This window comes from Oncorhynchus nerka, linkage group LG9a (genome assembly GCF_034236695.1).
Source record: "Oncorhynchus nerka isolate Pitt River linkage group LG9a, Oner_Uvic_2.0, whole genome shotgun sequence".
Taxonomy (NCBI): domain Eukaryota; kingdom Metazoa; phylum Chordata; class Actinopteri; order Salmoniformes; family Salmonidae; genus Oncorhynchus; species Oncorhynchus nerka.
This window is the reverse complement of record NC_088404.1, coordinates 62,121,652-62,136,702: the sequence shown is the minus strand read 5'-3', so window position 1 is coordinate 62,136,702 and position 15,051 is coordinate 62,121,652. Positions and strand designations below refer to the sequence as shown.

The 15,051-nt window shown below is 42.3% G+C and overlaps 1 protein-coding gene across 1 annotated transcript in view; it reads right to left on the bottom strand.

Annotated features, from left to right (window-relative positions):
- The window catches only part of si:ch211-236l14.4 (SITS-binding protein), an 84,256-nt gene that overhangs the window by 58,235 nt on the left and 10,970 nt on the right, over positions 1–15,051 (bottom strand). The window contains exon 2 of the mRNA XM_029668859.2: positions 11,390–11,561. Coding sequence (XP_029524719.1) covers positions 11,390–11,561 — 172 coding nt within the window. The remainder of the gene's footprint in view (positions 1–11,389; positions 11,562–15,051) is intronic.

Genomic DNA, 15,051 nt, shown 5'->3' with positions numbered 1-15,051 from the left:
TGATTCATCACTCCATAGAACGCGTTTCCACTGCTCCAGAGCCCAATAGCTTTACACCACTCCAACCGAAGCTTGGCATTAATCATGGTGATCTTAGGCTTGTGTGTGCCTGCTTGGCCATGGAAAACCATTGAAGCTCATGATGAACAGTTCTTGTGCTGACGTTGCTTCCAGATGCAGTTTGGAACTCAGTCGTGAGTGTTGCAACCAACGACAGATGATTTTTACGCACTAAGCGGTTCAGCACTAGGCGGTCCCATTCTGTGAGCTTGTGTGGCCTACCACTTCGCGGCTGAGCCATTGTTGCTCCTAGATGTTTCCATTTCACAATAACAGTACTTACAGTTGACCGGGGAAGCTTTAGTAGGGCGAAATTTGACGAACTGACTTGTTGGAAAGGTGGCATCCTATAACAATGCCACGTTGAAAGTCAATGAGTCCTTCAGTAAGGCCATTCTCCTGCCAATGTTTGTGTATGGAGATTGCATGGCAGTGTGCTTGATTTTATACATCTGTCAGCAACGGCTGTTGCTGAAATAGTCGAATCTACTAATTTGAAGGGGTGTCCACATTCTTTTGTATATATAGTGTACTAATCATTATACTAGAACTTGATGTTACCTTGTGCTGACAAGGAATTGTTTAGTGCAAATCCAACCCTTGTAATCTAGCTGGTGAAATGTCTGGAAGCAGGAAGTGATGGGATCCTTATCTTTAAAATCTCTAAGGATTAGCCCCTTTAAAAAAAGAAAATCACCTAAAATTACATACCCAAATCCAACTGCCTGTAGCTCAGACCCTGCAGCAAGGATAGGCATATTCTTGATACCATTTGAAAGGAAACAGTTTGAAGTTTGTGGAAATGTGAAATTAATGTAGGAGAATGTAATACATTAGATCTGGTAAAAGATCATACAAAGGAAAAAACATGTTTATTTTTTTGTACCATCATCTTTGAAATGCAAGAGAAAGGACATACTGTATTATTCCAGCCCAGGTACAATTTACATTTTGGCCACTAGTTGGCAGCAATGTATGTGCAACGTTTTAGACTGATCCAATGAACCATTGCATTTCTGTTCGAAATGTTGTATTAAGACTGCCCAAATGTGCCAAATTGGTTTATTAATACATTTTCAAGTTCATAACTGCACTCTTCTTAAACAATGGCATGGTATTATTTCACTGTAATAGCTATGGTAAATTGGACAGTGCAGTTAGATTAAAAATAATTTAAGCTTTCTGCCAATATCAGATATGTTTATGTCCTGGGAAAGTTTCTTGTTACTTACAACCTCATGATAATAGCATTAGCCTACGTTAGCTAAACCTGTGGATCGACTGATCCTGTAGAGGTTTAAAACATTCACACTACTACTACCAAGTTCAATTCCAGATACTTTTCAACCAGAATGTCTGAGTGGCACTTGGAAGTGCCACTGTGATAATAGTTTGCCTAAGACTACCACAACAATTATAATATCTATGCTAAATGTGTTAACATTTTAGGCTATATTAAATATATTAAGAGATGACAAACAAAATACTTTTAATTTCACCCATACAACAATATAGCCTATTATTAAAGTACAGTGAGCTTACAATATCATTAACAAGTCTTTTACATGTTGTTCCAAATGACATTTTATATATTTATATGGTTTATTTGGTCATGAAGACAAGGTGAAGGTGCTCTACTCATTTTGCACAACAGAATCATTCAGATTAACCAAAGCACAGCATATAACAACCATCTCGTATAATTGAGGGATGTCTCCTTTCATATCTGGAAAAGGACAACGTAGTAAAAGTAGAAACTGATGCTGCTGCAGAATACCTCATCTTCACAGGGGGAATCCAGTTGACATTGGTGTCTTGATAAAGGTCAGCTGGTGAACAGAACATAAACAAATAAAAATCACACCTGATGTTAGAATATCACTTCTTTAGGTCACCTAAACCATCAGGGCTCTTGTTTGGTTGTGTTTAATTACAGCAGGTGTTTTAGTGTCATATATAGATTACATCTATTGTTGGGCTGGAACAATGGGATAAGTTGTCTTATCCTATTGCGGCATTTTTCCTATGCTGTAATGTCTATACAATTCCCCTCCTCTTACTAATAAAGTTCTCAACAAATGATTGAGTGGTTCAGTGTCACTGGAGTTGTTTTGGATAATAATGTCCTCCTCCAGGCTATATGGACCTAATATTGCACAATTTGTGTCTCCCCTTTTCATGGTCATGGCTAGAAGGGATCCATCTTTTGTCAAATTAACGTAATTTACGCTGCAGACTAGGATAATTAATGTAGCAGGTTAGGATAATTAGGTTAATATAAGGAAAAGAGTTAGGGTTAATGTACTTTTGACATTAATTTGACAAAAGCTAGATCCATTCTAGCCATGACCCTTTTTCATAGGCCTAGACTACATGGTTACATTCAAGACATAGTCATTTTTATTGATCTGTTGTCAGTGTCAGCAGAATAGGCCTAGGCTACCATCAAATAAAAAAATATTCTGCTAATGTCTTCAGTCATATAAAGTGTAGTAAAAGTCTGACATTTTTATCAAAGGCCACGTTTCCTGTACAAAGGAAAGAAAAGTCTCTGGTATAGCCTTTAGGTCTTTGCCAATAAGCGCTTGTTAATAGCCTAAATTATGACTATCCAATCTACTCATAACATTAGGAATAGTAGGCATACAATTAGTCTGCAAATGTGATGATAGACGCATGCGATCCATTGGTATAAAGGTGCATTTTTATGGTGAAAAAATTGCTTCCCCAAAACTTGAGACTCTTGGGACACATACTAATAGCTAGCTATCTAGCTAGCTAATTGTAGCTAAATTACTGTTGTTGTTAACACCTGCTTAGCATAACAGCTAAACTACAGACTTGACATACCAGTGATGAAATTATCGTAGCAGACCTTGTACTGACAGCTGTCTGGTTTCAGGTCTTCACGGGCAAAATGTTTTTTTTTCTCGCATTTCTGACAGTTCCTGAGACTTATCTTCTTGATGTCACCAATGGTGTTTCATGATTGCGGGGAATCTGTAAACATGTGTTTTTCATATTTTCTTTCCTGCCTTGTTAGAGCAGCCAAATACTGCACAGAAAATGATCGTGGTAATGGATCAACTAGTTTAAGGCACTGTTATCATGCAGTTTGGGGTAGCCACTTGATTAACTGTTGTTGCCGGAATAATTAATGCGGTGGTCTTCCAACATGGCCGCCAGGAGGCATCATACGTCAACTGCAAGCCCTCTATGCAGTCAATCCACATGCATACACTGGCTCAAATCAGTTGATGATAGGACGTAGACAAGTAGCAAATGCAACAAGTACTGAGGTTGTATCATATAATAGCACTTTCCTGAGACATTTAAGGTCTGTTTACATATATTTTAAAGGCTTTTTATACAGAAAATGTGTATAAAACCTGTATAAACTGCATTAATAATTATATTACAATATTTTAAGTTGACTCTAATTCCATTACACCATTTATGATACATCACATGCCTTACTTTTATTATCTTGCATAAGTAAAAGCAGGAAATGCATCACCTATGCCTCTATTGCCATTCATTCCAATTAGACTGGTTTTGGATTTCCATTCTGGAACTTTGAGTATTTATGACATAGCCTCTCCATATCTTTAACATGCATTCTGACTTCCCAGCTGGCAAACCCCATGGCACATGCACTGTAAAACCTAACAGTATATCTTGCTAAAAGAATTAAGTACAATTTACTAAAAGGTTACTAAAAGTAAAATTTACTCACATTCACTCAGTAGTTATTTCTCAATTATTAGTTATTATAGATTGCACTCAATAAGATTGAGTGTATTTGATAGAACAAATTAGTTAGATGCAAGCTCTTTCAAGTGTGACCTTGATTACGTCTGACGTCATGCACGTTGACGTTCCAAAGGCACATTTGTCAAGTTCCGAAAAATGACTTCCAACATTCACTGTCCTAATAATTACGGACGACACTGTATTACTGTATATTATTTAAGATTGAAAATCTCTCAGATATATCTCATAAACCCACAAATTTGCAAACTTCACATATCGTCAACAACTCTGGCATGTACTCTATTCATTTTCCTACGGCATTCAAACTTAAAATATTCCCGATTCCTTAAATCGGTATTATCTCCATAGCAAGCTGTTATCAACTATTGCCGGCAACAGTGGATACTTTCTCAATGGTATAAAGTTTTTAATTGTTCATTTGAACCATGTGTGTTAATTTGTAAAATTTCAAAGCATAATCTGTCAAGCTAGTAATCAGGCTGCTAACTGGCATGCCAGGGCTAACGTTACGTCGTAATAGCTAACATGACGTCATCAGATCCTCTCTCCTTTTCAAAACTCAATGGACGAGAGGTAAGAGTTCCCTCCCTTCTGACCTTCTCACCCAATGGGTTTTGAGATGGAAACAAAGAGAGAGGAAATGCAATTGAGATTCTCCCCATGACACTCAGACCTTCAAGAAGACATTGACAAACAGAATCCAGTACATGATGGACTATTCTTATCATCTCAAGTATAGCCTTGATGCAGATCACATTTGCCCTGTGACGTCACCTACAGCCCACCTGTAAGGGAGTTCCTTTACAGGTGGAAGGTAGTCGAAGGTAAAATTCCACAGCTGTTTTTTTACACAAATATAACAATTGTTTTGCTGTGCCAAACTTGTAATAATATTGCTAAAAACTGTTCTTTGCCGTCTGTCATTTCCAAATGTAGGTGTATGCAGTTTCTGCAAATAACGTACCAGGACATGCCGAACACCTTCGATTCTGCGCTCGACCGCCACACCCCTTGTTTTATGACATTGTACTGACAGAGGGCATCAAAGAATGGAAGGATGGCTGACGCTTTGGTTGACATTCTGAGGTGTCATGATCTAGGCTACAGGCAAGACGGAGGACTCGGATCTTTAGGGCACTGCATATAAAGCTGGAATCAGATCTGGTTCAAAGATCAACTACTTGTTACACCTTGAAAGTATAATAATAGTATTTGAAAGGTAGCAAAGAGTTTGACTTTTTGTAAATGTTCAATTAAACCAAGGCAAATTAAACCAAGCCCAGCACTTATCACAAGTGATTTTAGGCAAAATATACAAATGTTTCTCTGGTGGATATTTTGTCAATTATTACCAATGATATACTGTTGATGTACCAGGTTATATTAGTAAGCATATGTCATTGTTTCCCAACTCCAGTCCCTAAGTACCCACAATCAGCTGTGCTTTTTGTACCCCCTATCCGGAGGACAAAAGTAACTTTGTTTTACAAGTTTTTTACAGATATTTTGTTTCATATACATTAATTTAATAGGTTTAAGGCAATCGGTTTCCTTAAACCATTTAAGTAGCAGGTTTTCACGTTCAAGTGACCGTAACTCAATTGTGTTTACGTCAACTTCACTGACAAGGGTTACATGTCAATAACATAGTATATTTAAGTAAAGTCAACAACACAATTTAAGTTAGCTTCAATCAATAGTGTTATGTTACATTTACGTTGTTTATTCAAGTACAGCTAACAGGAACACTTTGCTTACATTTTGCTTAGTACATTGCTTACTCAAACATTGACAGTACAGTATAATCAAATGATTCATTTGCCAACTCAAATGGCTCAAGGCAATCGGTTTCCTCAAAACCATTTGATCAATTTACCTGATCAGGATTTGGTGTGACATCTTAATGAGGTCATTGTCTGATTGTAAACATCTTACACCATATTACAACCCTCTGGTCTTAACAATGTAACCGATGGTATTTTTAATGACAAGATCAAGACATTATGGGAATGACGTCATATTCTGGTTGTTATTTGTAGCAAAACATCTCTATACAACCAGTATGTACTCTGACCATGATGTCATCTTTATACAACCAGTATGTAATCTGACCATGATGTCATCTTTATACAACCAGTATGTAATCTGACCATGATGTCATTGTTACCAGTTTTGCCAGCTGGAGATGATAGACCACTGATCTGTAAGTGAGTGGATAGGTAAAAACATGGTTTCCACCCTTTTGCTTTCACCAATATTACAGTGACAGATCACTGATTTTCCCAAGACAGTCTGCGTTTCAGCTTGATCAGCTGCTGCTATTATCACGTTCAGTAGATACAGTAGAACAATGAAACCTGAGCTCATTGTTACCGTGGATTCACTCTACAAAATCACAAATTTTCAATGGAGGGCAGAGACAAAGGAGCCAAAGAAATGGATACAATGCATTTAATGTAAAACAAATAGAATAGAGAACCACGTGGGCTCTATACGTTATGGTACGTTTTCCTAGCCCTGGACTAAAAAGAAAAATGGTGCCGACAGACATGACAGCTCTGCTCCTAGCTCCTAAGCAACTTTGCAATATTTAGTTTTTTGTGTGTTATTTCTTACACTATTAGCCCAGAACGTTTTTTGTGTTATTACATACAGCTGGATATAACTTTTGGATATCAGAGCGGCGGTGACTTACCAGCACTACGACCAGGAATACGACTTTCCTGAATTGGATCCTTTGTTCGGCCCCCCAGGGCAATTGAACTTATCCCAGAGGCTGCTCCAAAACGCAGCCGGCGAAGAAGAGGTATTCGGAGTGGACTTCTAGTCTGACTCAGGAGGCGGGCACACCATCCACCGCTTCCAAGTATATTACTCGCTAATGTTCAGTCTCCTGATAATAATGTAGATGAGCTCAAGGCAGGGACTGTAACATACTCTGTTTCACGGAATCATGGCTCTCTCCGGATATAGTGTCCTTGTCCATACAGCCAGCTGGGTTCTCAGTACATCGCACAGACAAGAATAAAGATCTCTCCGGGAAGAAGAAGGGCGGTAGTGTATGTTTCATGATTAACCAATCATGGTGTAATTGTGATAACATACAGAAACTCAAGTCCTTTTTTTCACCCGGCCTAGAATACCTCACAATCAAATGCCGACCGTATTACCTCCCAAGAGAATTATCTTTGGTTATAGTCACAGCCGTGTATATTGCCCCTCAAGCCGATACCACGACGGCCCTCAAGGACCTACACTGGACTTTATGCAAACTGGAAACCACATATCCTGAAGCCGCATTTATTGTTGCTTGGGATTTTAACACAGCAAATTAGAGGAAAATGATACCGAAGTCCTTTAAACACACGGACTCTATTCTCTCTTCTGGGATGCCTACAAGGTCCTTCGCCCTCCCTTCAGCAAATCAGATAATGTCTGCATTTTTCTCCACCCTTCCTATAGGCAGAAACTAAAACAGGAAGTACCCATGCAAAGGTCTATTCAATGCTGGTCTGACCAATTGGAATCCATGCTTCAAGATTGTTTTGATCACGTGGACTGGGATATGTTCCGTGTAGCCTTGGATAATATCATTGATGTATACAATGACACAGTGACTGAGTTCATCAGGAAGTGTATAGGGGATATCGTTCCCACTGTGACTATTAAAACCGACCAAAACCAGAAACCGTAGATAAATGGCGGCATTTGCGCTAAACTGAAAGCGCGAAGCACTGCATTTAACCATGGCAAGGTGACTGGGAATACGGTTGAATACAAACAGTGTAGTTATTCCCTCCATAAGGCAATCAAACAGGCAAAACCTCAGTACAGAGACAAAGTGGAGTCGCAATTCAACAGCTCAGACACAAGACATGTAACAGGGTCTACAGACAATCACGGATTACAAAGAGAAAACTAACCACATTGCGGACACCAACGTCTTGCTCCCAGACAAGCTAAACACCTTCTTCGCCCGATTTAGGGATAACACAGTGCCATCAACGCGGACTGCTCCCAATGACTGGCTCTCCTTCCCAAGGCTCTCCTTCTCCTTGGCCTACGTGAGGAAGATATTTAAGCATGTTAACCCTCACAAAGCTGCCAGCCCAGAAGACATCCTTGGCGGCGTCCTCAAACCAGCTGGCTAGAGTGTTTAAGGGCATATTCAATCACTCCCTATCCCAGTCTGCTGTCCCCACTTGCTTCAAGATGTCCACCATTGTTCCTGTACCCAAGTAAGCAAAGGTAACTGAACTAAATGACTATTACCCCATAGCACTCACATCTGTCATCATGAAGAACTTTGAGAGGCTAGTTAAGGATCATATCACTTCTACCTTAACTGACACCCTAGACCCACTTCAATTTGCTTACCGCCCCTATTTGCTTATGATGCAATCGCCATTGCACTGTACACCGCCAAATCCCATCTGGACAAGAGGAATACCTATGTAAGGATGCTGTTCATTGACTATAGCTCAGCCTTCAACACCATAGTACTCTCCAAGCTCATCATCAAGCTCGAGTCCCTGGGTCTGAACTCCGCCCTGTGCAACTGGGTCCTGGACTTTCTGACGGGCTGCCCCCAGGTGGTGAAGGTAGGAAACAACACCTCCACTTCATTGATCCTCAACACAGGGGCCCCACAAGGGTGCATACACAGCCCCCTCCTGTACTCCCTGTTCACCCATGACTGCGTGACTACATACGCCTCCAACTCAATCATGAAGTTTGCAGACGACACAACAGAAGTGGGCTTGATTACCGACAATGACGAGACAGCCTACAGGGAGGAGGTGAGGTCCCTGGCGAAGTGGTGCCAGGGAAAATAACCTCTCCCTCAACGTCAACAAAACGAAGGACCTGATAGTGGACTTCAGGAAAAAGCCGAAGGAGCACGCCCCATCCACATTGACAGGACCACAGTGGAGAAGGTGGAAAGCTTCAAGTTCCTCGGCATACACATCACTGACAATCTGAAATGGTCCACTCACACAGACAGTGTGGTGAAGAAGGCACAATAGCGCCTCTTCAACCTCAGGAGGCTGAAGAAATTTGTCTTGGCCCCTAAGACCCTCACAAAATTATACAGATTCACAATTGAGAGCATCCTGTCGGGCGGTATCCTCGCCTGGTACAGCAACTTCACTGACTGAAACCGCAGGGCTCTCCAGAGGGTGGTGCGGTCTACCTAACGCATCACCGGGGGCACACTGCCTGCCCTCCATGACACCTACAGCACCCGATGTCAGAAGCAGGCCAAAAATATCATCAAGGACATCAACCACCTGAGCCACGGCCTGTTCACTCCGCTATCATCCAGAAGGCGAGGTCAGTACAAGTGCATCAAAGCTGGAACAAGAGACTGAAAAACAGCTTCTATCTCAAGGCCATCAGACTGTTAAACAGCCATCACTAGCCAGCTACCATCCGGTTACTCAACCCTGCACCTTAGAGGCTGCTGACCTATATACAGTACATAGTCATGGAATCACTGGTGACTTGAATAATGGAACACTAGTCACTTTAATAATGTTTACATACTGCTTTACTAATTTCATATGTATATACTGTATTCTGTAAGAACCAACGCTGGAGATGAGAAGCAGGTACAGAGAGTGAACATTTAATTTACACAGACATGGAAGAGGACAGGAACAGCATCAGAACCGGGTAAAACAGAGACATACGACAATCAATGCGGAAGCGGGGAGCAGAGCTGGGGGACAGACAAATATAGGGAAGGAAATAATACAGGTGATTGAGTCCAGGTGAGTCCAAATGGTCGCTGATGCGCGTGACGAGTTAAGCAGGTGTGTGTGATGATGGTGTCAGGAGTGAGTAATGCAGGGCAGCCTGTTGCACTCGAGTGCCAGGGAGGGAGAGAGGAAGCAGGTGTGACTGTAATTCTATTCTACTGTATTTTAGTCAATGCCACTCCGACATTGCTCATCCTAATATTTGTATATTTCTTAATTCCATTATTTGCTTCTAGATTTGTGTGTAATTGTTGTGAATTGTTATATATTACTGCACTGTTGGAGCTAGGAACACAAGCATTTCACTACACCCACAATCAATCACATCTGCTAAATATGTGTATGTGACCAATACAATTTGATTTGAAAAGCGCTTTCAGTGGAGCTTTTTAATCCAGGACTAGGCTTAATCTGTGTCTGGGAAACTGGCACTACATTTTTGAATAAGGAAATATTACCTGCAAAATGTTAGCATTAGTATCACATTAGCATGTCTGGCATGGTTGGGGATCAGCTTTGCTATGCCCAGAGATAGCGGCAGTAGCTTCAGCCCAGAGCACTTTTGTTATTTGTCTTCAAAGCACAGTGATAGATAGTGGGTTAAAAGGTCCTGGACATTACTGCTGCCCTCTCAGAAGGTGGAGAAGAGATTTAAGTCATGTGACAGTTAAGCCCCTGCTACTGTGTTATATAAGACTGTGTGTGTGTGTGTTTGTGTGTGTGTGTGTGTGTGAGTGGGGAAACAATGGTGTGATGAATCACAAAGGGCTTTTGTTTGTATCACATGATGATAATTATGGCTTTTAGTTGATGCATTGCCCCATGCTCTGATCTGGACTGGCAAAGCTGTCTGGGACAAAGATTAGCATGTTTTAGCTCCAACAAACACACACAGTCATGGTACACTCTCTCACTCACACATGTGTACACACACACACACACACACGCGTGAGCACGTACACACACATACACACAAACTCAGACACACACGTACACAAACAAACCTTGACTCACAGACACTGCATTAAGATGTCTTTGTATTTTGTACCCTATTCTCATTGTGTGTGTGTTTATGTGTGTGTGTGTGTGTGTGTGTGTGTGTGTTTGTGTGTGTTTGTTTGTATTTACATATGGCTCACTTTAAGCAGAGACTGGGTTTGGAGCTCAGAAGCCCTGTCACACATGCCACACATAGCAGGCGTGGTAGTCCATAGTCCCCGGGGGTCATTGCAATACCCCTCATCACACACACACATTTACATCCGGCTGGGACCACTAGCATGGCATTCCCCATACTCCTATCCCGATAAAACCAACACCCCCCCCAAAATAACCTTTCCAATAAAGTAATCTGTTGCTTCTAATAATAGAAATAAAAGGCAATTAGTGCTGCATCCCTAGGAGTTCATGTAAATGTGGTGGTTTTCCTGCCTTTTGTAGTATAATCTCTCAATGAATAAACCCAGGGACAACCTGTATTGTGTTACACTCTATTTACAGAGCATGTGTCCCGTAGGCCTGTAAGTGATACAGTAAGTCAACAAAAGAACAACGACAGGGCTTTCCCCTGTCCCTGTGACTATCAAGTCACCAATAACCACAGATGTAGAATCAGATATCTCTTCCCCTGTCCTAACCATAACCATTAGGGGATGGAAAACATATCTAACCCTGTATAAGTGAATAGGGGCAACTTGTAGCTAAATCAATCTGGCTCAACATTCTCATTCTGCACCCGTTATTAAGCCGACGGACCAGATATTGCGCTCGTTGTCAAGGCGAAGACCCCTTACCTGACGAGCCCAGGAAGTAGCGTTCGAGGACTGAGCCAAAGCCAGACGGGTTGTCCCTGAGGTTGCTAACAGTGAACGGCTGCATGGTGACATTCTGCTCGTTGATTGGCCAGCTCTGGTTCTGGACGCTGGCGCCACCGTACCACGACATGTTAGCCATGGAGAAGCAGTCCTGGGGAAGGGGGAGACACACACACACACACACACACACACACACACACACACACACACACACACACACACACACACACACACACAGAGAAGATACAGTTAAAGAGTGAGTGAAATAGGAGGAGGAGAGAGAGAAGTAGATGGTTGGAAAAGACAGAGGAGAGAGGAGATTAATACAATGACAGCAAGAGGGAGTGAGAGATGGACAAAGAAAAAAGAGACTGGGCTTGTGACAGTGGAAGGCGGGAGGAAGAGAGAATGTTCCTCTAAAGAAACAGAACAGGGAGAGAAAGGTGAATTGGAACAGGGTAAAGAAGGAGGGAGATGATAACGAATACACCGTGGAAGAAAACAGAGATTGAGACAGAGTTGGAAAATCTAAAGGGGTTGATCTGAGGTCTTTAGTGTCATCTAGAATCAGTCTCACACACTAATAGATATATTCATAAAAAATAAAGGAGGAGGGGGAGGAGAAGGAGAAGGGGGAAGAGGAGGATAAGGAAGAAGAAAAAGGAGGAGCAATGTAAGAGCGGACGAGCGTTGAAGATCTAACTTAAAAAGTCTACAAAAATAATGAGCTGGTTGTGACTGAGGGCAGCAGACTTTTCTACCAAGAGCTGTGATTTAAATAAATATATTAATAATAATCACAAGTAGCTCTTTTTGATTTCATACGGCCAAGAGAGGTGCTGCAGAAATTCTCAACAAATTATCCAGATAAATCTGCCATGTCTGGAAAACACTTTTTAAATTTTTTTATTTCACCTTTATTCAACCAGGTAGGCTAGTTGAGAACAAGTTATCATTTACAACTGCGACCTGGCCAAGATAAAGCATAGCAGTGTGAACAGACAACACATGGAGTAAACAACAAACAAGTCAATAACACAGTAGCAAAAATGTTTAAAAAAGAGTCTATATACAGTACATTGTGTGCAAAAGGCATGAGCAGGTAGGCGAATAATTACAATTTAGCAGATTAACACTGGAGTGATAAATTATCAGATGGTCATGTGCAGGAAGATATACTGGTGTGCAAAAGAGCAGAAAAGTACATAAATAAAAACAGTATGGGGATGAGGTAGGTAAATTGGGTGGGCTATTTACCGATAGACTATGTACAGCTGCAGCGATCGGTTAGCTGCTCAGATAGCAGATGTTTAAAGTTGGTGAGGGAGATAAAAGACTCCAACTTCAACGATTTTTGCAATTCGTTCCAGTCACAGGCAGCAGAGAACTGGAAGGAAAGGCGGCCAAATGAGGTGTTGGCTTTAGGGATGATCAGTGAGATACACCTGCTGGAGCGCGTGCTACGGGTGGGTGTTGCCATCGTGACAAATGAACTGAGATAAGGCGGAGCTTTACCTAGCATGGACTTGTAGATGACCTGGAGCCAGTGGGTCTGGCGACGAATATGTAGCGAGGACCAGCCGACTGGAGCATACAGGTCGCAGTGGTGGGTGGTATAAGGTGCTTTAGTAACAAAACGGATGGCACTGTGATAAACTGCATCCAGTTTGCTGAGTAGAGTATTGGAAGCTATTTTGTAGATGACATCGCCGAAGTCGAGGATCGGTAGGATAGTCAGTTTACTAGGGTAAGTTTAGAAAGCCGACTCTAGATTTGATTTTAGATTGGAGATGTTTGATATGAGACTGGAAGGAGAGTTTACAGTCTAGCCAGACACCTAGGTACTTATAGATGTCCACATATTCTAGGTCGGAACCATCCAGAGTGGTGATGCTAGTCGGGCGTGCGGGTGCAGGCAGCGAACGGTTGAAAAGCATTCATTTGGTTTTACTAGCGTTTAAGAGCAGTTGGAGGCCACAGAAGGAGTGTTGTATGGCATTGAAGCTCGTTTGGAGATTAGATAGCACAGTGTCCAAGGAAGGGCCAGAAGTATACAGAATGTTGTCGTCTGTGTAGAGGTGAATCAGGGAATCGCCCGCAGCAAGAGCAACATCATTGATATATACAGAGAAAAGAGTCGGCCCGGGAATTGAACCCTGTGGCACCCCCATAGAGATTGCCAGAGGACTGGGCAACATGCCCTCCGATTTGACACACTGAACTCTGTCTGCAAAGTAGTTGGTGAACCAGGCAAGGCAGTCATTAGAAAAACCGAGGCTACTGAGTCTGACGATAAGAATATGGTGTTTGACAAAAGTTGAAAGCCTTGGCCAGGTCGATGAAGACGGCTGCACAGTACTGTCTTTTATCGATGGCGGTTATGATATCGTTTAGTACCTTGAGCGTGGCTGAGGTGCACCCGTGGCCGCCTCGGAAACCAGATTGCACAGCGGAGAAGGTATGGTGGGATTCAAGATGGTCAGTGATCTGTTTGTTGACTAGGCTTTCGAAGACCTTAGATAGGCAGGGCAGGATGGATATAGGTCCGTAACAGTTTGGGTCCAGGGTGTCTTCCCCTTTGAAGAGGGGGATGACTGCGGCAGCTTTCCAATCCTTGGGGATCTCAGACGATATGAAAGAGAGGTTGAACAGGCTGGTAATAGTGGTTGCGACAATGGCGGCGGATAGTTTCAGAAATAGAGGGTCCAGATTGTCAAGCCCAGCTGATTTGTACGGGTCCAGGTTTTGCAGCTCTTTCAGAACATCTGCTATCTGGATTTGGGTAAAGGAGAAGCTGGGGAGGCTTGGGCGAGTAGCTGCGCGGGGGGGTTGGAGTAGCCAGGAGGAAGGCATGGCCAGCCGTTGAGAAATGCTTGTTGAAGTTTTCGATTATCATGGATTTATCAGTGGTGACCGTGTTACCTAGCCTGAGTGCAGTGGGCAGCTGGGAGGAGGTGCTCTTGTTCTCCATGGACTTTACAGTGTCCCAGAACTTTTTGGAGTTAGAGCTATAGGATGCAAATTTCTGCTTGAAAAAGCTGGCCTTTGCTTTCCTGACTGACTGCGTGTATTGGCTCCTGACTTCTCTGAACAGCTGCATATCGCGGGGACTATTCGATGCTATTGCAGTCCGCCACAGGATGTTTTTGTGCTGGTCGAGGGCAGTCAGGTCTGGAGTGAACCAAGGGCTATATCTGTTCTTAGTTCTGCATTTTTTTAACGGAGCATGCTTATCTAAGATGGTGAGGAAGTTACTTTTAAAGAATGACCAGGCATCCTCAACTGACGGGATGAGGTCAATATCCTTCCAGGACACCTGGGCCAGGTCGATTAGAAAGGCCTGCTCGCAGAAGTGTTTTAGGGAGCGTTTGACAGTGATGAGGGGTGGTCGTTTGACTGTGGGCCCGTAGCGGATACAGGCAATGAGGCAGTGATCGCTGAGATTCTGATTGAAGACAGCGGAGGTGAATTTGGAGGGCCAGTTGGTCAAGATACACTTAGGTGTAACCTGTCAGAACAATTTTACAACAAATGTATCCAATGAAATCTTAATTATAGTGATCGCTATATCCACTTGACTTAACTGTACGCTGTGACGTAAAACTGTCATTTATAGAGTAATTTGGTGTATCATCAACAGT